We start from the raw sequence: 24,216 nt of genomic DNA, 5'->3' as shown, positions 1-24,216 counted from the left end.
GTTTACGAACACTGAAAAGGTATTAAGAGTTAGCATCTTAGGGAATTGTATGAAGTAGAAGTGTCAAATTCACATGAATAAAATCAATTTTTTTTAAATAAGATACTGGCAGGCTAAAATAATCTTTTGTCTGTCAACTGAACTAAAAATGTTTTTGATGAAACAGTTATCTTAGTCTGGAACAGTTTCATTGATGGAAGGAATGACAACTAAGGCTGGATTCATTTGAGTAAACAAACTATTGTATTTTATACACTTGCTTAGCAAATAAAAGTTGAAATCAGCAAGAACAGAAAATGCAATTATCTTCAGACCAATGAATTAAAAACAAGAAGACATCGCACTAGGAATTTATGAGTAAAGAGGAGACACAAAGTTGGAGAGCAGAAAGGCAGGAGAACCAACGTGAGCGATCCAGCGATCTCGGCTCTCTCTTCTGGAGCACCTACCATGTGCAGGCACAGCACTAACTGCTTGCCACTCAGGATGGCACCGCTGTCAGGCAGGAGCGTGGGCTCTGGAGCCAGACTGCTGGGGTTCAAAAACCAGATCTACGACCCACGGCGGACACTGGGCAAGCTACTCATGTCACTGTGCCTCTGTTTCTTCATCTGTACGATGCCGATGAAAACAGTACCGACCTCCCAGGACCATGTGAGAAGCCAGTGAGTCAGTATATGGAACGTGCGGAGAACACTGCCAGGCACGCAGTCAGTGCCACGAAAGTTGTCAGCTGCTCTTGTGATTCTTAAACTAGTCACGTGGCAGTTCAAACCCCAGGGCCAACGTTCCACTCGGAAACGTGACGGATATACACTAAAAGGGACCCTCCTGAAAATGAGTTAATCAGTGACACAGTGCTGTTTCTTGAGGATAAAAAAACAAGACAAGACAAAGCCACGAATGCATGAGAACTCATCGGCAACCACCAGGGAGGAGTGGGGCTCGCCGGTGGGATCAGGTGGAGAAACCCAAACCCATCCAGGCGAGGGACCACTGGGCAGTGGGCAGGGCGCTGCGAGGGTGACACGAGACCCAGGCTGCGACACAGCTCCAGCCGGTGCCTCAGCCTGGCTGCCTGACCCCTGGGGTCCGCACTTCCTCACGGCCCTGTACAGGGCCCGGACGCGCCTTCTCCTGCTGACATCCCACGATATTCCGGCCCAACAGACAGTACTGCAAATAGGCACCTTCCATAAAAAACAGGTGTTGCTATTAATTTTTTCAAACAGCTACCTGTACTTTAGTAGATACATCATCTAGAATGGACTCATAATTATAATCTGAGGGGGGAGCAGTTGCAAAAGAATGAAATAAATGGCAAAGAGAAGCAATCCTGTGGTACATTTTTTCAATGCCATTAAAATATAAACAGGTTAACCTAAGAGATAAAACAAGCATAATTTTAATACCAATATAATATTACATTTCTCATGTACGTGGTTATTAAATACTATTTTCAGTTTTAGAAACAAGTTGAGGAATGACACAATTTACCTTTTTGCCCATGACGGCTGCTGAATTTGTCTCCAATCTCTGGACGCCTGGTCTGTCTCAGCAGCATTTTGATCAGAAAAGCATCTTCAGCATTTGAAGAGATCATCACTTTTTCAATATATGAATCCGTTGCCCCTTTGTAGCTAATATTAAGAGGAAGTCAAAAAGTTTTCAAACTGCCCTTTGTGAACCTATCGCTCACAGGCCGTATTTTATTTAATATCAACCACAGAATGTTTTGACACTGCCATTCTGGACTCTGAAACGTGCCTTTCGTTTTTCAACATTAAATTCAAAGGTTACAATTTCCCTTTTACAGTCCTAGTCTGAAATGGCTAACATTAACTGAACACTTATTACGAGGCAGGCATAAGGCAATGTAAACCACACCACACGTATTATTCACACACGGCTACTCCTTTATTGCAAACAAGGAAATGGGATGCTTGGAGAGCGAGAGTGGCAGCTTGGAAGGATCACAGAGCCCCAAGGAAGGTTTCATTTTCTTTTAAGGATAAGAAATATGTGAGCACACTTTCTAACCTTGTTTTGTAGGATTGGGTGCAAGGGTCCTGACCCCTCCCCTAAGTGGAGGGCCTACTTTCTCCCCTGTGCTCCCACTCCATAGACAAATCCATGGCACCCAGTCAGTTCAAAGCCTGACTGCCACTTGTAGCTGTGTGACCTTGGTAAATTACTTAACCTCTCTGTTTCTGTGTCTTTCAAACAAGGCCATTAAGATAGCCTGGCTCGGGGTGGGGAGGGGGGTGACGGTAAGAACAAATGAGCTAACATGTCACATGTAAAATGCCCAGAACAGTAACTGGTACAGTGAATGTTCTCAACTAAGCCACGATGATCATGATATGCCCTGTACTTATTTCTTTGTGTAGGCCTTTGGTAACTAGATGCGGCTCCTTGCCGGCAAGGCTCGTGGTTTCTTTCAGCTCCCTGCGTCCGGTACAAGCGGCACCGTGGCTGGCCCAGAGCAGACCTCAGCTGGGTGCCGAATGGATCTGCTGGACTGCCTTCTGCTGTCCCGGAATCCACCTCTCCTAGGTCACGTCCTGGCCCACCTCATGAACTGAATTAACTCATATTCCTGGGCTAGATTAAGTATCTTGTTACTTCTTTCAGTTTTGTTTTTATGGTCACAGTGTGGCTGTTATCATTGGCCCATGGTTCATCTCACGAAGTCTTGTATTTCACTCCATTTGAGAGCCCAGAGGGCATCTGGAGATTAATAAGCACAACTCTTTCATTGCTCAGACGAAAAAACTGAGCCAGAGAGTTTGCATGCTTCATCCATGTGAGGTAACCCACAACACAACCAGTACTAAAACCCAGCTGTCATCCACTATGGTGTTGATGCCGCACTGTGGCCAGTACAGTTTTATTGATTTATTTATGTAACACAAATCTGATCACTATCACCCTCTACCGAATGAATTCCTGAGTACTGCACAACCTTGTCCCAGCAGGGTACACTGGTCCTCCAGACCCAGGTGCTCTTCTGCTCATGGGGCCTTCACCTCACTGTTCCCTCTGCCTGGAACCCCTGCCTATCTGGCCCCCAACTCAAACCCAGGTGGGAAGGCCTACACGATTCCACAGCTGAGTTTTTTCTTCCATTCCCTGCTGTCTTCACACGACAACTGTTAATACCCCAAACTGTAATTTCCACTCTCTAACCCTCCAAGAGGTAATCTCTAATTTCCCCTAGCCCTTCTCTCTCTCTTTTTTGAATCTTCCTATGTATTTCCGAGGTCCAACCAATACATACGTGATGGGCACATCCTTGTACTGTGGTTGCTGCGGCACATTACTTCCTTCCAGAGGAATCTGAGTTACTGTAGGCATGGACTTATTTACCAGCACTTGTTTGTTTTCTACCTTCTCACCTAAGAAAAAGAGAAGGGAATTATAGCCCAATCGTTATCATCTCTGCGGAATACAAGCATTACTGGGGCATACAATTATGTGATTAGATTGGTTCATGAAATGCACACAAGGAAAAAGCCGATGCAGTGTGAGCTATAGTTCAATAGGACTCGTCTATAATTGTGCCAGCCCATCTGAAAAATCAGATTAGCACACAGAGTATAAAAAAATCAAGAAACTGATTTAGGGGACTGTACTAACAATAGAACTTCAGGTCAGTAAGTGGCAACTTATTTTTTAAAGACTTTATTCATTTATTTTAGAGGGAGAGCACACATGCACATGTAAGTACGGGGAAGGGCAGAGAGAGGGAGACAGAGGATCTCAAGCAGACTCCGCGCTGAGCACAGAGCCCGACGTGGGCTTGATCTCACGACCCTGAGGTCATGACCTGAGCCGAAACCAAGAGTCAGACGCTCAACCGACTGAGCCGCCCAGGCGCCCCAGTGTGGTCCTTTTTGACGAATTTCCCTTCCAGTCTGTGCTTCTGTACATATATTTCTACATAGTAGTAATCCATCCTAGTTGTACTTTTCTACTTAAAATTTTGAATCGCAGAAGAGCCGCTTTAAGGAATTGTTTAGAATAAGGCCATGTCCCTACATTTACACTGGCATGTCATCATTTGTGCGTTTAGCTCAGACTGACTTTATTAGAATCTTCTTCCCCTAAAAAGTGTGACTCCATTATAATTACAACCTTGTAATGAATTTTGCTGACGCAGCCCACAACTGCCCGTCTGAGCCTTAGAGGCCAGTGGAGGAGACTAACACTGACCAAAGGATCACAGGTGAACCTACGTCCAATCACAACCAGGTTGAGGAATCCTATAAAGAGCTATGAGGACGTCTGATAGCAAGAGGATCTGACCTTGGCAGGAAGCTTGGGGTAGCCTTCCCTCAGGAAGTGAGCTGAGATCTGGAGGATGAGTGGAGTTACCTAGTGAACAGGGGAGGGGAGTGTGTTCTGAGCAGTGGGGAAGGCTTGTGTAACTATTAAGCTGCAGGACTTGATAGTCAGAACTTCCTAAAGGAGGCCAGTGGGAGTGTGGCTCATGGGGAGAGTACAGGGGAGGGTGCTAAACGTGAATCTAGAGAGAGAAAGAGAGGAAGGGACAGGTCCCAGACACAAGGCCTTGCAGCCATGCTACTATTTTCATTACGATCAGATATCCATTTTGAAATGATCATTCTGATCACAGTGTGGAGAAGAGTAGAAAGGGGCCAAAGCAGGGGAGACCGTCGGAGAGTTCTGGCAGCAGAGCAGGTGATGGGAGCCACAGGGAGGTGGAGAGAGGGGCTGTGTCGGGGAGGATGCTGGGAGGGGAGATCCACGTGACTTGTCAGGATGGTGCACGGATGGTGAGCGCTGCATCTGCTGAGGTGCCCACAGCCCACGTGGTGCACAGCTTCTTCTCTGCCTTGCTGCGTTTGTTTCTTGCAGAATTTCTCTCACTCTTAACCTGGGTTATGTGGCTGGGAAGATAGTGCTGTGACAGTCCTGGAGTAGTTGGCCTTGAGCTTACCAGGAAAAGACGCAAAGACAGGTGAGAATAGCAAGAAAATCAAAGAAATGTTTTGACTTCCTCGTTGTCCAAGTTAAGTTGGCAGTGACTTAATATTGGTTGAAATAACTATTAATAAAAGTAAGTGATCCAGACTCGTTCTAATACTCCATAAGAGATCCATAAAACTGTCACTTACTGGGGCACCTGGTGGCTCAGTCGGTTGAGTGTCTGACTCTTGGTTTCAGCTCAGGTCATGATCTCAGGATCGCGAGATCAAGCCCGCGTCAGGCTCTGTGCTCGAGCCTGTGTCGGGCTCCATGCTCAGTGGGGAGTCTGCCTGAGATGCTTTCCCTCTCCCTCTGCTCCTCCCCCTGCTTGTGTGCTATCTCTCTAAAATTTAAAACAAACAAACAAAAAAAACCTTAAAAAAATGACTACACTGAGTTAGGAAAGTGGTTTTGTAAGGTATCCTTTTTCTTCTGTTTACCAAATATTGAGAAATACTGCTGAGTAACTTTTATATTTTAAAAAGTATACATATAAATGGCTTTTTTAAAAAGGCCCTTACCTGGAGAACAAATACCATCCGCATCTAAAATTTCATGTCGCCAGATGGGTTTCCTCGTGGCAGCATCCAACATCGGCCCCATCACTTTATCAAAGGTTTGATTGGTATAGCGTTTCAACGTACATTTAGCATTTTTATATACAAGACAACGCCCAAAGCCTAAAATGAAACCCAAATGGGGATCAGAACCACCAATAGGACTATGAGAAAACACAGATTTGTGTCAGTCAACACGTGCACCCCCAAACATGTTCTACATTTGGATAATCGGGGATGGGCCGAATAAGGATCTGATAATCTGAAGAACTGGCTCAGAGCTCCCCCCGCCACCACTGTCCATAAAAACGCTGGCGTCTCTACAACGATGTGTCAGCATGGAATATACCGCCATGCTGAAGGAAGGCGAGAGAAATCAGAGTGTCACTGTGATTCTTTTGGAGAACAGAGCCACAGAATGCAGGAACTGGAAAGGGCCCCAGGGACTACCTGGCTTACCCCCTCTATCTACAGGTGCTATGAATGCTACAAAATGAGGTCCAGGGAAGTGATGTGGCCAAGGTCATCCAGCAAGTTGGTGGCACAGTTGAAACATGCCAAGTCCACCGATCAGCCACGATTTTCCTACACATTCTTCTGGTGCATCACTTCTGCTAACCTGCTCTGAAAAGTTTTCCTGTTTCTAATTTTGGCATACAGAGGAAGTCCCAAACAAGGAAACAAAAGATTATTTTTTCTCCACAGAGGAGACAGAATGAAAAGCAGCTGCAAACAAATGATTTTAAGGGGAGAAATCGTTTGCCTGTGCCCTAAAGATCAGAGTTTATTCTGATTATATTTTTAGATCACATTTGTCTAGTGGATGGGGGAAAAGTCCTGAGACCAACTAACAAGCTAAATAAACATTATGAAAGATCAGCAAAATGAACAGAATGAAAACTTTAGACGGAGCAAAAACTTCCAGCACTGAATCCCACAAGAAGATTCATCAGTTACAGAGTTGCCCAGAAGAGCTGTCAATGCTTCAGCACTAAATACCATTTCCCAAGATTCTTTGACCGCATGTCTTTCTTTTTTCCTTTTTCTCCCTTTGGCCAAGCCGTTATTCTAAGCTGGACTCTCTCTAATCTCCCCAGGATATACTGAGCCATGTCAGAGTTTGCTGCAATAGGAAAATGTCTCGGGATTAAACCCCAGCTATTACTGATGAGATAAATGCATGGTTGGAAAATCCTTCACTTACGGTTCTCCACCAAAGGCAGAACTCGTACAAGAAATCTAAGAATGTGAGTTTAGAAAATCAGGAAAAAGATTTCTAAATAAAATCCTGGTGCTCTAATGTAATTTTTAAAACACGAAGGTGACCGTAAGACGAAATAACCAATTTCTACAACTAGGTGTGGCTCCTAGTCAATTGCATATGACCATAATAAAGTCCGAGCCCAGAGCCAGCTGCTTTGGAAACGTTACATGATCTTGAAATTCTGTACAATGGCCATTAACTGCAGTGTGCTGGAGCGCAGGGAGAAACCAGACTGCCTGAAATCAAGAAGTGTTTTCCCCTAAGTGTAAATGGACATTGTATTTACAGGTGATAGTTGAAAAGCTGGAGGACGGTAAACTCAGATCATTAAACTGTGTTGTGCAGTTTCTGACAGATATCACAAAGTCTTCAGATTTCCACGTAAACGTTACCAGTTAATCAGAAAGGAAAACATCTAGTTTTAAGGCATGGCTGTTGTCATTTGGAGGAAAAAAAGAGGCATAAATTAAGTGCAGCCAACATTAATGCCAAAGACACATGTCTAGGAGTACTATTATGGCTGCCTAGCAACTACAAAGAGTGAAGGGGAAGGCAGAGTGGGCATGCCAGGGAGGAAAAAGAGAAACAGAGATTATGAAGAGAGGAGTCAGGCTTCAGGTCAGGTGACGGGTCCAAACCATGAAGTGGTGACTTGCAAAAGTAAACTGTCAAAAAACAGACAAAGGGTTGTGTAAAAACTCTAGGTGTTTGTGTGAGTTTTTAACTTTCAGCATTCTGCTAACAAAAAGGTATGAACGTTACGGGGCTGAGACATACAATTTTTAAAAATCCCCTTTAACACAGAAATACTGCTACTGCCTTCTCAGTTTGTTGCTGAATATATAACTAGCCAGATTCAAAGACCATATTTCATTTATTAGAATTCCTGCTAGGAGATAAATTCTTGCATGTTTTCTGTTGAGGAACTGTCTCACGTCACAAATAAAGTAAAATAACAAAGAAAAAAAAACATTTAGTAATTCATTTAATAAATTACCTCTATGTAACATTCATAAAAAACGTCAACGCCAAAACCTAACCACCTCCTGTTTGTATGTTATAAAATTCAAATCACTTGAAACCAACGTTAACATTTTGACACCAGGTGATTTTTAGCTGATTGTCCTTGTACCTAATTCTGCACAGAGCGCCTTATGGTGTCAGAGGTCTGGAAACCCACTTACCCCTGTCCAAGGAGGCCTTGTTTAAAACCAGGGCATCTTCAATATCATAGCCGCTGTAACTCATCACGGCAACTGTTGCGTTCTGTCCAGCCGGCAGTTTCTCAAATTCTATCAACTCGATGGTCTTTGTTTTAACCATGGGTTTTTGTGGGTATGCTAGCAGATACATGAGAGTATCGATTCTGTTCCGCTGGTTGTATCCAATGGTACCTTCATTGATATTGGAGAAAGCAAAATGCAATATTCTATTATGTCAAATAATTAGGTAGCCACGACTACAGAGATGGGAAAAAAAAAACCCCACATTATTTTCACTAATTAACATAAAGTAACCTTCAGGTTAAACATTTCAAAAGCAATACTCTCACAGTGCCTACCGACATTTAAAAGCATTTTTTTCTCGGTAACATTAAAAGTTCTATAAAGAAGAAAAATCACACCCAAGATATTCTAACCTAAGTTAACTTCAACCTACTGGATTTATACAATTGACCCCATTTCAGGAATTACCAGTCTCCCCTGGTTAACTTCACAGGTAAGCCAACAATTCTGTACTCCGTTCTACTATGTTGCGGACCCATTTCCAGCTGTTACAGGAAGGTAATCAGAAACCACACCCAGTGCTGACAGGCAAGAGCTTATACAGTAGGACAGATACATTCCATAAAAAGAAATCAACCATTACAAAAGTTCTAAATAAAAAAGAAAGCAGGAGAAAAGGAAGGATAAGAAAGGAAGGAAGGAAAAGGAGGAAAGTGAAAGCAGAGAAGAGTGGATTTACTCATCTGCTTAACTTTTCATTTACGAAGTAGTGAATAAACACCTACTCTGTGCCCAACACCAGAGATAAAATGGGGAAGGGCATGGTCCTTTCCCGTAAGGAATCCAGGGTCCTGTTCAATCAGGTATAGGTTTTTAGGTCCTTAGCAATCAGGCTTTCCACCTCTTTGCACCTTGGAAGGCTGTTACCATCAACTGGAAGTGAAATCAGAATGTTATCCTTTCTCCCTTTTCCCCAAAGGGATTCACTAGGGTTCACAGACTTGCACCAAAAAAAGAGTTTCATTCTCCTGGTCCCGTGAAGACAATACACTCTCCTACTCAGAGACCTTAGAATGGGGACTCATGTTTGCCCTACTACTAAACTTACGTGTGGGCCACTGAACCTCTTTAACTTCTCCAGGGTATCTCTTCTTTTCCCTTGAGTGGCTAAGAAGGTAGCCTTTAGTCTCTTTTTCTCTTGCCCATGCTTCCATAGTGATACACCCTCAATACCCACACACCCCAAGATGCCTTAGTGTTGTTTAATGGAGTTAAGCTCTAAGATGAGCAGATACCAAAACTCAATATTTATTTCCTTCATCTCTCATATTCATGTCATAATTTCAATTCAGGGATGAAAATAACCTATTCAGGCAGCAAAAATGATATGGTACTCCTTGACAATTACTACTCAAAGAAAAAATGAAATCTGTAGGGTATGAACACCTAGTACAGTGGGGGGCCCACTACAGATGCTCAGTAAATGTCAGTAAATGAAACTGAACTGCATTATACTTTTTATGACAGTATATGTTTGTACTTAAATCTCAGCAAATTTATCATGAACTTTTTCTTGAGTTTACACTATAATATACTGCCAATTAATTTATGTTATTTTGGTGCCAACTAATAAACTGGGCAGGACCACCTGGTAACAGATCACTTACTGTTTTAGAAAGAAAATCACTGTTGCCTGGATCGTGGTAAAGTTCACTGACAATAAGTTTGTCCTTCTATATGAAGTCATTTAAAATTTATGTCAAGATTTCAGTTCCAATTGTATACTTCACCCAGCTTGAGACAAGGGTTCAGGCAATGTCCCACCAGGCTGCCAAACACGGCTTCTGAAACCTGAGACAAGCATTATTATGCAGCAGGGAAGCATTCATGGCTGCACCTCTGAACAATGGTGAAAGAGACTGGATCCCGCTATAAATTGTGCTACCAGGCCCAGAACGCAATTCTCGGGCATCACAACTGAACTGACCACTGTATGGATGAACAGCAAAATGGCTCAGCAAATGTTTGGTGCTTATGATCTCATTAGAAATTTTCTTCAAAGACTTTTTAAAGAACTCGTAGGAGTACATGTGGATATAGGTTTTTAGCAGTCTTGACAGGTGTGTTGGTGAAAACATGATTTATAAGCTATGACTTCTCTATTACAAAACTCCAAAATGCTATCACACCCCATAGTTTTTATAAAAATCCTGAATGACTATTTTGCCAATAAGCAAGCTTTTTTTGAGAAAATGTCATGAGTGACATTCACCTAGTCTGGGTGAAGCGCGTGCTCAAACTAGGTTGCTTCTTACTATTTTCAGCTTCCTTAAAAAGGGCATTGCACATACGTAATAACTAATGTGATGAGAGTATCTGTAAGCAGGGCTCTCCCTCCACTGTCCAATTTTGCTCTAACTGCAGTCTTCAGTGTTGTAACTACTGACTCATTTCCTTACTACCCAGGACATGATCTTTCTTACAAAATCATATTTTCTTGATCATAACTTTCTTAAAAAGCCACAGGATGGCACAGCAAGGTATGTCCATGTAGGTTAAAAGAGTGAGGAAGTTTTTTATTTTAAGGTGGGATGAAAAAAGGTTAGTAAGCATACATACAGCTTAGGAATAGCTTAGGAAATATATACTGAAAAAAGAAGACGAAGTTCTATGCATTTAACTATTTTTTCTGTCTTCCTTTGCCCAATTTTTTAAAATTTAATAACATTATTAAATACAATAAAATTCACCCATTTAAAGTGTACGTATTGATGAGTTCTGACAGATTTATTCCTTCATAAAACCACCACCACAATCAAGATCCAGAACATTTCTGACACTCCCAAAAGATCCCTCCCTCTGTTCCTGACCCGAGGCAACCACAGCTCTGTTTATCGTTACAGTTTGCATTTTCTAGCATTTTATATAAATGGAATCCTGCAGTATGGACTATCGTGCCACTTTTTTCATTCGGCATAATACTTCTGAGATCCATCCAGGTGGTTGTATCGTAGTTCATTCTTTGCTGTTGCTGAGAACTATTGCACCACATGTTTATACGGTTTGTTTACCCATTCACCTGCTGATGGATATTTGAATTGTTTCGTTTGGGGCACTTGTGAATAAAGCTGCTATGAACGTTCACTCAGAAGACTTTGTGTGTTCACTTCTCTTGGGTAAATACACAGGATTGGAATTTCTGGGTGGTTTGGTAATGGTACGGTTGACCTAAAAAACTGCTTAAGAATTTTCCAAAGTAGTAGACCTTTTACGTTTGTGCCAGGAGTGAACATGCTTTTTAGCTGCTCCATCTCCTCACTGACAGTTAGTATGTCTACCTTTTCCATTTCAGTTGTTCTGTCGAGCAGGTGGTGGTATCTCAGTTTTAATTTACATTTACCTGACAACTAATAACATTGAACAGAGTTTCTTGAGCTTACGGGTCATTCTTATTACTCTTTGTGAAGTGTCTGGTTTTGATTGCTGCTGTCTTTAAACGGAGTAGTCTTATCATGGAAGAGTTCTTTATATGTACCAGACTCAAATCCTTTATCAGATGTATATATTGCAAATACTTGCTCCCATTCTGTGGATTAAGGTCTTTCATATTCTTAATAGTGTCTTTTGAAGAATAAAAGTTTAATTTTGAGGAAGTCTATATTATTAATTTTTTTTTTCCTTTTTCATAGCCTGTGCTTTTTGAGTTCTAAGACATCTTACTTAGGTCACTCAAGCTCATGAAGACTTTTGCCTATGTTTCTTTTTACACATTTTATGGGTTTAGCACTTACATTCTGAGTATGATTCATTTTGTGTTAGTTTTTTGTATGGTTATGACGTAGGAGTTGATGCTCATTTCTATACAGATACACATACATACATTTTATTTTGTTGAAGAGATTTTCCTTTCCCCTGGAAATGTCCTGACACACTCATTGAAAATATAATGCCCACAGAAATGTGGGTCTACTTCTGGATTCCTGATTCTGTTCCACTGATCTACGTATCTACCCTTATGTCAGTATCTTACTGTCTTCGTTACAGTCTTTATAGTAAATCTTAAAATCAAGTTGTATTATGATAGCAGCCGAGGAAGAATGAAGGGGAGTAAGTCAGAGGGGGGGACGAATCAGGAGAGATGATGGACTCTGAAAAACAAACTGAGGGTTCTAGAGGGGAGGAGGGTAGGGGGATGGGTTAACCTGGTGATGGGTATTAAAGAGGGCACATTCTGCATGGAGCACTGGGTGTTATGAACAAACAATGAATCATGGAACACTACACCAAAACAAATGATGTAATATATGGTGATTAACATAACAATAAAAAATTAAAAAAAAAATCAAGTTGTATTAAGCTTTCCAACTTAGTTCTTTTCAAAGATTCTTTTCAAAAATATGCACCTGATTTCTTAACAACTTTAATGTGCCCAGAGATTGATTAATTTGTTGTTGAAACATTAAGTACTTTACTGAACCTACTGAGCTAACACTCTGCTAGGCACCAAGGACACAGTAATAAATAACACAGACCTAGCCCTGTCCTCAAAGTGCTTATATTCTACAGTCTAGCAGGGAAGGCACATGATTTTTAGCTGCTCCACATCCTCACTGACACTTAGTAGGTCTTGATCCACAGTGAGGGAGAAAAAGTGAGGAAAAAAGTTAGTTTCCATTGAGAAGAATTTTATAAGTTTTATAGATAGTCACATTATGCCTTGCACAGAAGACAGAATGTAACCTTTTTTAAGTTACTCAACCAAAGTGGGATTCTGTCTCCTTGTCAGAAACAAAAAAGGTACGTATTCTATGACAGGGTTATTGTGATGATTAAAAGAAATGTGTATAAATGATTTGAGTAGTCAATAAGTGGCAACATTAACAATACTATTAACGACACTAGTAGTAACAAACATACACCCCTTGGCCCTGCACTATAACCCATTCTGCCTCCAATTCAAACCCTATATACTGAACTACAGTGTAATTTTATCTCCATAAATATTCATTATTAACTTTCTAGACTCAGGAAATGTCATATCATCTTACATCTGAAATAGCTACAATGATTTTAATTTTTTTTTTTTTAACCAACAGTGAAATTCTAAAATATAATTGCCAGGGATAATTTGGCCAACACTTCTTTTCAATTTGTATCTACCAAAAGGATAAAGAATAAATCTTCTAAAAAAAAAATTCAAACAGAAAGTTGAATGAAATGGAAGATGTAGAGTGAAACAAAATTTTATGAGGATCTTTGTATATTATGTTTTTAAGATCTCAAAATCTTCTAGGCTATTTCTAGAACATCCCATCCTATTATAAAGTAGGGAGTATAAGAGAAGGAACTACCTGCTTTGACCAGAATCTATTGAAAACAAAAACAGAAACAGAAGCTGTATTACTTCCTGAGCTTAGAAAAAAAAAGTCCCAGCAATTTGGAGGTGAAGGCGGGTTGGGAAGAGGCCGTGGCTAGGAGAGGTATGTGATACATATTCATTAACTGAGCTGATAGTGACTGAAAGATCCTTTTAACCAGGAGAAAGTGTTCCACTAGAGGATTGCCAACTAATAAAATGGACAGGATATGAAAGCATGACTCATGCGGACTTGGCGTCTGGTGCCAGGGAGCACATACAATGCAGCTCCAATACACAGCTTTTACTTGCAGTACTGAGTGACCTGGAGACCCAGCCACTTCCATCCACGTCTACCTGGCTTCTTCCTCTGGACCTTGTCACAACAGAGCCGTATCCATCGAAGGTCAGGTGCTTCTCAGTAGCGCAGTAAGACAGAATGCAGAAACCTGCACTTTATTAATCAGATTTAAGAAACACCTCTGCTGGTGTTTTATGTTTACTAAAGTGCGCTCTCTCTTATGAAAGGTGAGGCTTATCAGTCTCTGCGCTTTCAGCTCATCTTGGTCTCCTTTGTAGGGATAGAAAAATGACTTGCTCTCATTTCGTCACTCTTGACTGGGGGTGGACGGTTGGTCGTGAAAAGTAGAGAGCAAATCTTCCAGGCTGGCAAGAATGTGTAGTGCTTTAACTCCACTTTCCACATGGACTAATGGATGAACAGCAACTAAAATATTACTTCAGGCCATTCATACAGAATCTCTGAGAGGTAGTCTTCAGCAATGGCTCATACTTAAAATGGGATAGCGTGCCTTTAGCCAAGACTGCAAGGAATTAAAATGACTCAGAGAAGTCCAACTCAAAGTGCTAGGTCTGCTTTACAGACCTGGGTTTCTGCTGTGGGTTTTCTCCCTCTGCCGGCCTTGTTCCTTTTGTGATTTTTCATATAGACCTTGCTTGGTACTTCTGCAGCTATTTGAGTGTCCAAAGAGAAACGTGGTCATGTAATGTGCCAACTTTGAATGTACTTTTATCTCGATGCTTTTCTTTCCAGTCAGGTGTTTTATAATAACAAACAGTAACAAAGCCTTTTTTTTATTACTTAAGATATTCAGTGGCTTTTGTCTTCCTAGCGTCAGCAGTAACGTCAGAGGATTGTATCCAAGGAGCTAAATGTGCAGGACCCAGGGTCAGAGCAGCTGAATACACCAACCTCAGAAAACACAGACAATGAATTGCAAATGACACTCAAAACAAAACGAGAAAAAAAACCTTCACACAGAAAACTACAAAAGAACTCTACAGACACTGAATTGGCTTTCTGTACACACTGATCCTGCTTAACTGTGTGTGGTAACTAACCAAACGTTTCAGATACTCATAGTCACAAAATAAAGACTTTTTTTTTTTTTTGGTAGGGAGAGGAATTACAAAAATAAAAATATGATTTCTTTCCTTCAAGTCACTTCTTTATTTAAAAAAAAAAAAAGAAGAAGATTCACCAAGTGGAGATAGATTCGTAGCCCTTTCTGTTTTAATCTTCAAACACAACCAAAGAGTGGCGTTAGCGATGAAGTGATTAGTCTTCCGTTAATTCTGCTGGAGGTTCTACACAAAAGGTGTATTGTTTCAGCCAGGATTCACATCATGAAACAAAATGGTTTGGTAAACCCAATAGAAGTGATAGTCCTTTCATGACACACAGGATTCAGTACTGTATATTTCAACTTGTTAGCAAGTCACAAGCACATGCGGGAAATCAGCCTACACTGCTGCTGAGGATGAATGGGAAAGGCGAAATTGATGAGCCACTGTTTGGATTTTCCCACTGGGAATTATTCTGAACTGTCCAGGCATTACATCATTCAGGTAAATGGTTGCAGGACATGTTTTGCCAACCAAAAGGGCAATATAAAAACTCGAAAAGAAATTGTCAAGCTATGGTCAATTACACCTGATCGCTGGTAACGGAGAAGCTAAATGCATTCTGGACGATACCCAAACGCAACTCAAAAACCTTTTGGTTTCTTCATGAAGCTCCCTGTAGCATACTTTAAACCAGAAATGACAAGTCATACTGATATCATAGACATATATGAAAATAAATTAAACTTACTAGGACTTAAATGATTTTTAAAAACATTTCAAAAAAAGTTTATAAGCAAAACTTTTTTGGGGGGGGCTGGTATCCTCTCTGTATCACCTTCCAGATAAAACCCAAATTCCTTAATCTACGGCACCTCTCCAGTACACACTATTCCTATATTATGTTAAACAGCCAGACCAAAGCACCAAGATCCCCACGCAATGCTCGCTTCTATTTCTACGCCTGTGAAAAATACTCAGGGTCTTTCAAGAAGTCGTTCAGTTCTATTCTTCAGAAACAACCTACTCTCTAATCTCAAGTGACCTCTCTGCTCTCCTTCCCTAAGATTCTAGCTGTCGGTCCACGACAGCATTTATCAAACACATTCAGTTACGGTTGTACTTGTTGGGCTCTCCCACTAGACTGTGAACTCCTTGAGGACAGGGCTCTTTCTCTCCCCTCCATTTTCAGGGGCCAGCCCACCATCTGGTCTATCTGTGATGCTCCGCAAGTGCTAGGGATGGATAAAAGCTAAAAGAGAAGGAAGGAAGGAAAAGGAATTCGGAAACTGGCTGACATGTTTCAGAAGCTACAGGAGCAACTGCAAGGATGTGATGTGTTCAATGACTGTCACCCAGACCGTCACGATCACCTTCTAATACACACTGTGCATCTGCAGCTCTATTCCTTTTCCCACTCTTCCCTCAAACTTGTGTTTTTCCGTGCTTTCTTCCATTTCTCCTGGTTCACAACTTATACTTTATAGAGCTTTTCTCCATTTACCCCCTCATCATTCTGTGACATTTATTATATATCCCCTTGTTTGGTCAAAGAAATAAGTTCAGAGAGGTTTTCTCTATTTTTGTTGACACTGTAGACATGGCAGGGGCACCCGCAAGCCCTCTGAGGTTAGTAACACTCAGGTACCAGCAATGCCTGACTTAGCCAAACATTCAATACTAGTGAAGTAAGAATAAAGATTGAAGTCTTTTATCCAAGAATTGAGAACCAAGTTCAAGAAGGAAATCTTACCCATGGCTTGTTTCCCCATGGCACACTGATATGTGTTTCTTGGGGACTGGTTATGATGAGGGTATGGGATGAGGCCAGCACAAACACCAAGAAGAGTGAAGGGCTCAATCTCCAAGTGGGTGGTATCTCTGTCAATTAAGAACAGACATCTTAGACACCAAGGACTAGAATAAATCCCTCTTAAAGGTAGTAAAAAAATATCATCACAAAGGTCCCCAAAGGACGTAAATAAAATATATAATTTTATATAAAAATTTATATATAAAATATAATTCATACAAAACCTCAAGAATAAAATTTGATGCTAGTAAAACTGATTAAAAAAACCTACTTAAATAAAATATAGTAAAACAAATTGTTTCCTTCAGTAATAGAAACTTATTACTTATAGAAATACAAGAGAAGGGAGATGGTATAGAATGCCCAGGTAAAAAAATAAAACATTATTACATACTAACAACAATAACTAATAATTGTAAAGAAATTACTGGGCTATATCCAAATGCAGTACCAGTGGATGAGTGGGCTTTTTCCTCACTTCTCCAAATTGTATCAATGACAAAGCTGCATTACCATTTTAGAGAAGAATATACCCCATTTAAGAATAGTTACCATAGACCTGAGGGGACCAATACCATAGCCACCAGCTAAATGTGGCTGTTCAGCACTTTCCACTTAGATTAGCATGCCTGAGGAACTGAATTTTTAATTTTACTTAATTATATTTTAAAACTCAAATAACTCAGTTCAGTTATTCAAAACCTTTATGTTTGTAACAACTTATACTTGTGAATCTACTTTTTCAACTGTAAATGTTACGATCAGATCAGGTATTTCCAGTAAACATTTAGCCTTCAAACTGAGATGTGCTTTGAAGCCGTATAGGAAAAAAAAAAAAATCTCAGTATTTTTATATTGATTGCATAATGACATGACAATATTTTAGATAGAGTGGGTTAAATAAAATTATTAAGATTAACTTCATCTGGTTCTTTTTTATTTTTTCAGTTGGCTACTGGGAAACTTAGATATATGGGTTTGCATGGTATTTTTCTTGGACAGCTCAGCTGTAGGAACCGGATATAAAGTAAGACTTTATCTAGTAGGTGTTAGAATCTTGGCTGCTTTTGTAATATATTTTTGTAAAAATCCCTGTTTTGGCTAACTGATACAGCAACTCAGGTATTTTAAAGGGAAAGAGAAGCCAGACTGTTTCTGGATCTTGCTGGAAGGAAGACATTACATGCAGGGTCTGTGGACTCTGCTGACCCTCTATTCCGTCCTCAAGTAGTTGTGAGGCATAGATTCAGTAATTTCAATGGCTTACAGTACTGTGAAGACAAGTGATTTCCAAGATAACCCAAACCACCGAGGAAAATTAGTTGCAATACACATGGCAAAAGATCTCCCACTAATCCATCGGACTTTTTTTTTTTTCCTTCAATACACACGTGAATTATGTCCCTAGTTTGGTTAAAGAGGATGCTTTCCATGCAGCTCTTGGTTTGAAGAACATAGTTTTGACCTCATAACCTAGCAGAACCCCAACTCTCTCAGACATGTTAAGTCTTTGTCAGCAGAGAGGGAACGGGCCCTAGGTTTTATTTTTTTTTAAAGAGAAACAGCTTATAGTGACATTTTATGTCCTAGAGTAAAACAGATTTTTAAAATGTACTGTTTTGTTCAAATATTGGCCAGTTTGATAATATGGGCCAATTTCCCCATGTAAACAAAAACTACTTTTTCAGATATACAGGTTGAAGCAAGCTGAAAAATGAAGGTACAGACCTAAGTTTCTTCTTTTTTTGTAACAAAAATATACAGAAGATCATGTGTTATCTAATAATTATTCAAAGTCTAAATGCTCTGGATTTTGATTTTTATGAAACAAAAAGGAATACTATTATTCAAAATTATAACCACCATAATCTTTTGTCCTGCAGGAAATAGAAGACTTTCTATTCAACGTGTATAGGGGTGTTAAATTTAGCTCAAATTAAGACTCAGTAACCTGTTGTTTGCAACAGTGGAAAAACTGGAAAACACCCTAAATATTCATCAACAGGTTAAATCAACTATGTGTAGTCAATGTAATATAAAGAAATTAAAGTAATATATTTATATAAACATACAAGCATACACTAATATAGAAAAGTGCCTAGAATGATAAAATTGATAATGATGCTAAGTTTAAAAATGAAGATAATTTAAATATGTTGCCTTGAGACCACGTATGTATGCTTGTATTCACTTAGAAAAAAATCTAAAAGAGTATACATTAAACTACTGGCAATGATTATATCTGGAGGCTGGTTTGGTGGGATGGGGAAAGAAGGGGATTGAGTCTTTTTACTTCATACATGTCTACGCTGAAAAAAAATGTCACAAGTATGAATTACAGAATACCAAATTTTTCCTATTTTTAAAATAAGCCAAAATGATATATGGGTCAGCTTGGTGACTGGGTGCTACTGATACTAATGGTTGCATTCCTATATTACAGTGAACAAGACAGAGAAAAATCCCTGCTTTTGTGAAGCTTCTAGTGGAGAAATAATACAGATAAATCAATAAGAGACATTTTATAGATTTTATTGTAAGGTAGAAAAATAAAGCAGTGAAGAGGAGTGAGTGCCCAGAGGAGGGCTATCTATTCTTTTTTTTTTTTTAAGATTTTATTTATTTATTTGACAGAGAGAGACACAGTGCGAGAGGGAACACAAGCAGGGGGAGTGGGAGAGGGAGAAGCAGGCTTCCCACGGAGCAGGGAGGCCGATGCGGGGCTTGATCCCAGGACCCTGGGATCATGACCTGAGCTGAAGGCAGACGCTTAACGACTGAGCCACCCAGGCGCCCCAAGAGGAGGGGTATCTATTCTAAATGGGGTCATCAGGAAGAGGCACTGAGAAGGTGACAACTAAGGAAGACCTGGAGGAGGTGAAGGAGTGCGTGATGACGGAGGTGAGTGTCCCAGGCGAGCAAACAGCCAGGGCAAAGGAGGTGAGTGTCCCAGGTGAGCAAAAAGTCAGGGCAAAGGTGCTGAGGCGGAAGCAGGCTTGAGGTGTGAGGAAGAGGCCAGTGTGCTTAAGGAGAGTGAGGGAGGAGAGGAGGATGATGCTGCAGGCACCAGGAGGGGTGGGCGGATTGTGCAGGACCTTCAGGCCTCTGTAAGGACTTCCAGGGGAGAGGGAAAGCCCTGGGGGTTTGAGAAGAGAAGGGAAAAGACCACTTTCACCTATGAAGAAAACACTGTACAGGAACAAGGGCAAAAGAGTCAGGAGCCTTTTGCAAGTCCCCAGGCAAGCTATGGAAGCAGCCTAGACTAGGGCGGTAGGTGGAGGCAGGGAAAGAGATCAGACCCGAGGTATACCCTGAGGGTCTACATGATAGGCTAAGGGACCAGCTGTGGGCGAACAGGAGGAGAGGCGTCAAGTCTGAGACTGGTTTCTGGCTAAGAAACAAGCAGGACAGATTGCCATTCACAGGGTTACTACCTAAGCGGTCTCCTTTGTATTCACTCAATCTTCAAATCAGGAGTATAAAAATAGCACTTTGAGAGAGTCCCACCTTTAAGGAATAAAGATTTTGACTGAAAAGCATTGTTTACTAAATTATAATAAGACAACAATGAAGCAGTACATTTCATCTGGTAGCAGGAAACAGAAAAGTGCTTTCTTGATTCAAGACCTAAATAGTTATCAGATGGTAGTATTAAGCTCCTTAATTATTTCACGATAAAAGTACAAAAATTCCAGTTTCAGGTAAGCAGTACCACCAGCCACACGCATCAGACAGAAAGTTATATAAATGTCTTCTAATGTATTCCAAATAGAACAGATGCTTCTAAAAATATTACTATTCTTGAAACACTGTGAGCATATTACCATTTCTTATTTATATTGCACATAAGTTTAGAGACATCCTTGTAACACAGAATATATGGAATTCCTATATCAACAAGAATTCAGATGTCCTCCTCTCTAGAAGAGAGAAATACATCTTTACATAGTCTGATCCATTAGTTCAATTTTGACAGTAATCAAATATGAGAACCAGAGAAGCAATTCCTTTCAAAAAATATACACTAAGTGTAACATGAATAGAAAAGATAATTAAGTCTACATATTATTAGTTTTGTGCTAATCCTACACTGGGATAAATGATGGGTTATGCTTTATTATAGGACAGTAAACTTCTAACAGCTCCTACTAAGAGGCAACACAACAGAAGAGATGAAATGAAAAGGTGATTTAATCAGAACAGGTTTTAATCATGGTTGTTATGGATCCTACTTACTTATTAATGGTATGTTCATAGAGTGCGATGTTACAGTCATTTTCTTCATTTACATCTAAATATTCAACCAGACTCTCATGTAAGAAATCTTCAAAATTCCTGGGAAAATATTGGTGAAATGTACATTACTAATAAGCATTTTTACTGCAATGTTTTACATGGGATAATGGAGGATACTGGCTTTCATTTGCACCCAAAGAACCTTTCTCCCCACAAAGTATCAAAACACTGGGATGCTTGAAACATGTTACTCTTGGATCACAGAGTAATCGCAAATCATTGAAATAAAAACATCTGTGATACTCGTCAATCTGGCCCCCCCCCTCCTTGGAGAGAGAGAGAGAGAGAGAGAAAGTGTTAGCCGGGGCGGGGTGGGGAGGGGCAGAGGGAGAGAGAGAATCTTAGGCAGGCTCCATGCGAAGCACAGAGCCCAATGCAGGGCTTGATCTCATAACCCTGAGATCATGACCCAAGCAGAAATCAAGACCAGATGCTTAACTGGCGCCCTAATCTGGTCCCCACTTCTGAAAATATCTTCTATGACTTTTAAGAGCCCCTATGATGAGAGGCCCAGCATCCACATCAACATAGCCCTTTGTTACTTCACAGTGTGCTCATTTACACCAACACTCTGTGATCCGCATGATACAAACCGGTAAGTATTTTACAAAGTCTGGACAAGTTCACATAGAGAGGAGAGGCTGATACACTGGGTAGGGAGGAATTAAGAGACTAAAAATGAAAATATACTTTTCTTAAAAGCTCAGATCAAATAATGTCATTGCTGATTAAATCCTATATATGACTCTTAAAGGAGACTGAGAAGTTTTGCTTTTGGCCAACTACCTGTATCCTTGAGCCAGTTCTTCCATATGCTTATTTGTGACCGCAGGCTTCTGTTTCTTAACAATTATGTAGGGTCTGAAAAAAAAAAACAAACAAATTCACAGTAGCTCAAAAGAAGTCAGCAAGTCAGTTTACTATAGTGAAATGAGGGAAACTGGGATGTGATCAAACCGATTCCTGGACTGCCTGAGGACCCCAGGTATTCTCTGCATGTGTGAGCGTGGAGGGTCCTATCTGCTCTCTCTCACACACACATTCACAGGCGTGCACACACCAGCGCACGCGTGTATGTGCGCACATGCACATGGATGCACACACATATATCCAAGTATCTTAGGAAATACCTGGTTTTAAATGGAAAGGCCACACAAAAATGATACTCGGTAAGATCTAGAAACAAAATCTTTACTGTCCTATTTCTTAAAACAGATGTTGTAAATGCATAATACCAAAGACATTTCGTAGGATTTCACATAGGAATACGTGGTCTATGACCCAGGAAGCCAGCAGGCAGAGAACGGTTCCTGAGGAGGACAACGGCGTCCTGCAGTGAAGGTCTGATGGACATCTGCTGTTTAGAGTGGCTTCTTTTTGGACAGACATCACTAGGCTACGCTGGCAGGTTACCTAAAGCTACACATTTCCAGAGAATAAAACTTTTTTACGTTGTGATTTTGAGTGAGCTAATGGGTGTGAGGTAGAGAGAGCTTTTGGTCTCCCCACTCTGGTAGATTAACCTGTAACTGTCAGCGGTGATCCGCCGCTGAAGGCCTCGCCACCACGAGGAAACACCGACACAAAGGATGGCATGCGGCCCCGAAACGTCAAGGGCTGTTGCTATTTGGATAAGCAGCTCTTAGAGAGAGGAGCGAGCAACCACCAGACACTTGTGCACTCTACCCTCAAGTCCAAATAACTATTTGAGGACTAATGAGCACTTTTAAACAGTTAAGAAGAAGAGCTGCACAATTACAAAAGGGGAACACAAGTTGCTGAAAAATGAACTGAGTGAACTTTTCATGGAAATCCACATTACCTCGAAATCCTGGCTTCTTCTGGGGAGGGAGGCAGAGAGCACTGCTCCCTCGTTCATGGGCCAAGAGACCCATAAGCGGGGACAAAGACGGACGCAGGAGAGGGGGCAGTCCCACTCAGCTACCTCACTCCCCTCTACTCACTCAGTAAACTACCTGTTCGTCCTGCTGGATCTATGTCAGGCCATTACAAAACGACTTCTAAAAAAGAATTCATTTCTTTTAGACTATTCCGTAATACTGAATGTAATGAAAGAGAAAAATCCCCAGAAAGAGTAACCTAAGAAAATGCTAGTTTCCCCCCCCCAACTGATTATGTTAACAGCTATAAATAAGCACCTAATAGGTGCCTGGCACCTACAAGGCACTTTCCACACCTTCTACCAGTTAGTTCTCAGGACAACCCCACGGAGGTATTGCTGTCATTTACATTTTTTCAGCCATGGAAAGTAATAAAGTCAGAGCCACACAAGTCAGTATGTGGCAAGGCAGGGATCAAACAGAGGTACGTCATCACCCAGGGTCCTTTGGTTGTAAAGAACAGAAACCAATTCTGGCTAATTTAAGCAAAAATGGAATTTACTAATAAAAAATTAAAAAAACATTTTTTTAAGGAATTTACTGAAAGCATAAGAATTTACTAGAAGGATAAGAATCCAAAAACAACAACAACAACAAAGGTAAAATGCCCAGCCTCACAAAGAAAAGGATCCCAAGGATCCAGAAGGGGAGGAATAACGGGCAGTCTCCTGCATGTGTTGCTGTCAGGATGAATCAGCTCCAACCACTTCTTCCTTGAGTTATTCTATTTGGGATTCAAATTCTCTGAGGAGAGACTGTGACTGGCCTAGCTAGGGTCATGGCTCTGACCTTTGGCTGAGCAGGAGAGGGCACCTGACTGTCCCAAGAAGACTGCCAATGGGGAGGCGCAGTTCCCAAAGGAAAGTGAGGAGGCTAACTGGAAGGAGACGCTGAATGCCGGACAGACAAGGGCAGTCCGCTCTCAGCTCTGACAGACTTCCAAGCCCCAGCTCTGCCCACCACTCCAACCACTGCTAGCTCACCAACTTGGGCCCTAGCCCTACCTGAGGTCCACAAGGAACGGCCACAGTAAAACCACAGAAGCTTATGAAACAAGCTGATATCCCTGGATGTCCCCCAAAGACGAGGTACCCTGTCATATTCATCTCTGTGCCCCACCTGTCGGCCAGTACCTGCGAATAAGACCTTAAGATGTGCTGAATGACAAGAAGGCGCCCATCCACTGGGTCTAACATGACTGGCTCATGCCTCCGTGTTTTTTATTCTTGCCACCCCAGCCTCTTTCCTTTCCTCCTTCATCCAGGTAACACGATCCCACTCATCCTTTAAAGTTCAGCTCACAGCAACAGAATACAGTGGGTAAGATCATGATTGTTGGAGTCAAATGAACTGTAAGGACTGTCAAGTAAAGAACAGACCCCACCACTATCTAGCTTTCGGTAAGTTATTCACGCCTGGTTCCTCATTTGTTAAACAAAAATAGTA

At 41.0% G+C, this 24,216-nt stretch overlaps 1 protein-coding gene across 2 annotated transcripts in view; it reads right to left on the bottom strand.

The window, feature by feature from the left end:
- The window catches only part of POLR3B (RNA polymerase III subunit B), a 110,426-nt gene that overhangs the window by 30,006 nt on the left and 56,204 nt on the right, over positions 1 to 24,216 (bottom strand). For both annotated transcript variants that reach the window (XM_028121624.2, XM_028121625.2), the window contains 7 exons: positions 21,656 to 21,730; positions 20,810 to 20,908; positions 16,514 to 16,641; positions 7,998 to 8,207; positions 5,514 to 5,672; positions 3,281 to 3,398; positions 1,498 to 1,640 (listed from right to left, as the gene is read on the bottom strand). In XM_028121624.2, coding sequence (XP_027977425.1) covers positions 1,498 to 1,640; positions 3,281 to 3,398; positions 5,514 to 5,672; positions 7,998 to 8,207; positions 16,514 to 16,641; positions 20,810 to 20,908; positions 21,656 to 21,730 — 932 coding nt within the window. The remainder of the gene's footprint in view (positions 1 to 1,497; positions 1,641 to 3,280; positions 3,399 to 5,513; positions 5,673 to 7,997; positions 8,208 to 16,513; positions 16,642 to 20,809; positions 20,909 to 21,655; positions 21,731 to 24,216) is intronic.

This window comes from Eumetopias jubatus, unplaced genomic scaffold (assembly GCF_037043125.1).
Source record: "Eumetopias jubatus isolate StellerSeaLion01/CBP00866 unplaced genomic scaffold, mEumJub1_p1.0 scaffold_8, whole genome shotgun sequence".
NCBI classification, from domain to species: domain Eukaryota; kingdom Metazoa; phylum Chordata; class Mammalia; order Carnivora; family Otariidae; genus Eumetopias; species Eumetopias jubatus.
The sequence above is the reverse complement of the archived record's forward strand: the minus strand, read 5'-3'. Positions and strand labels throughout refer to the sequence as shown.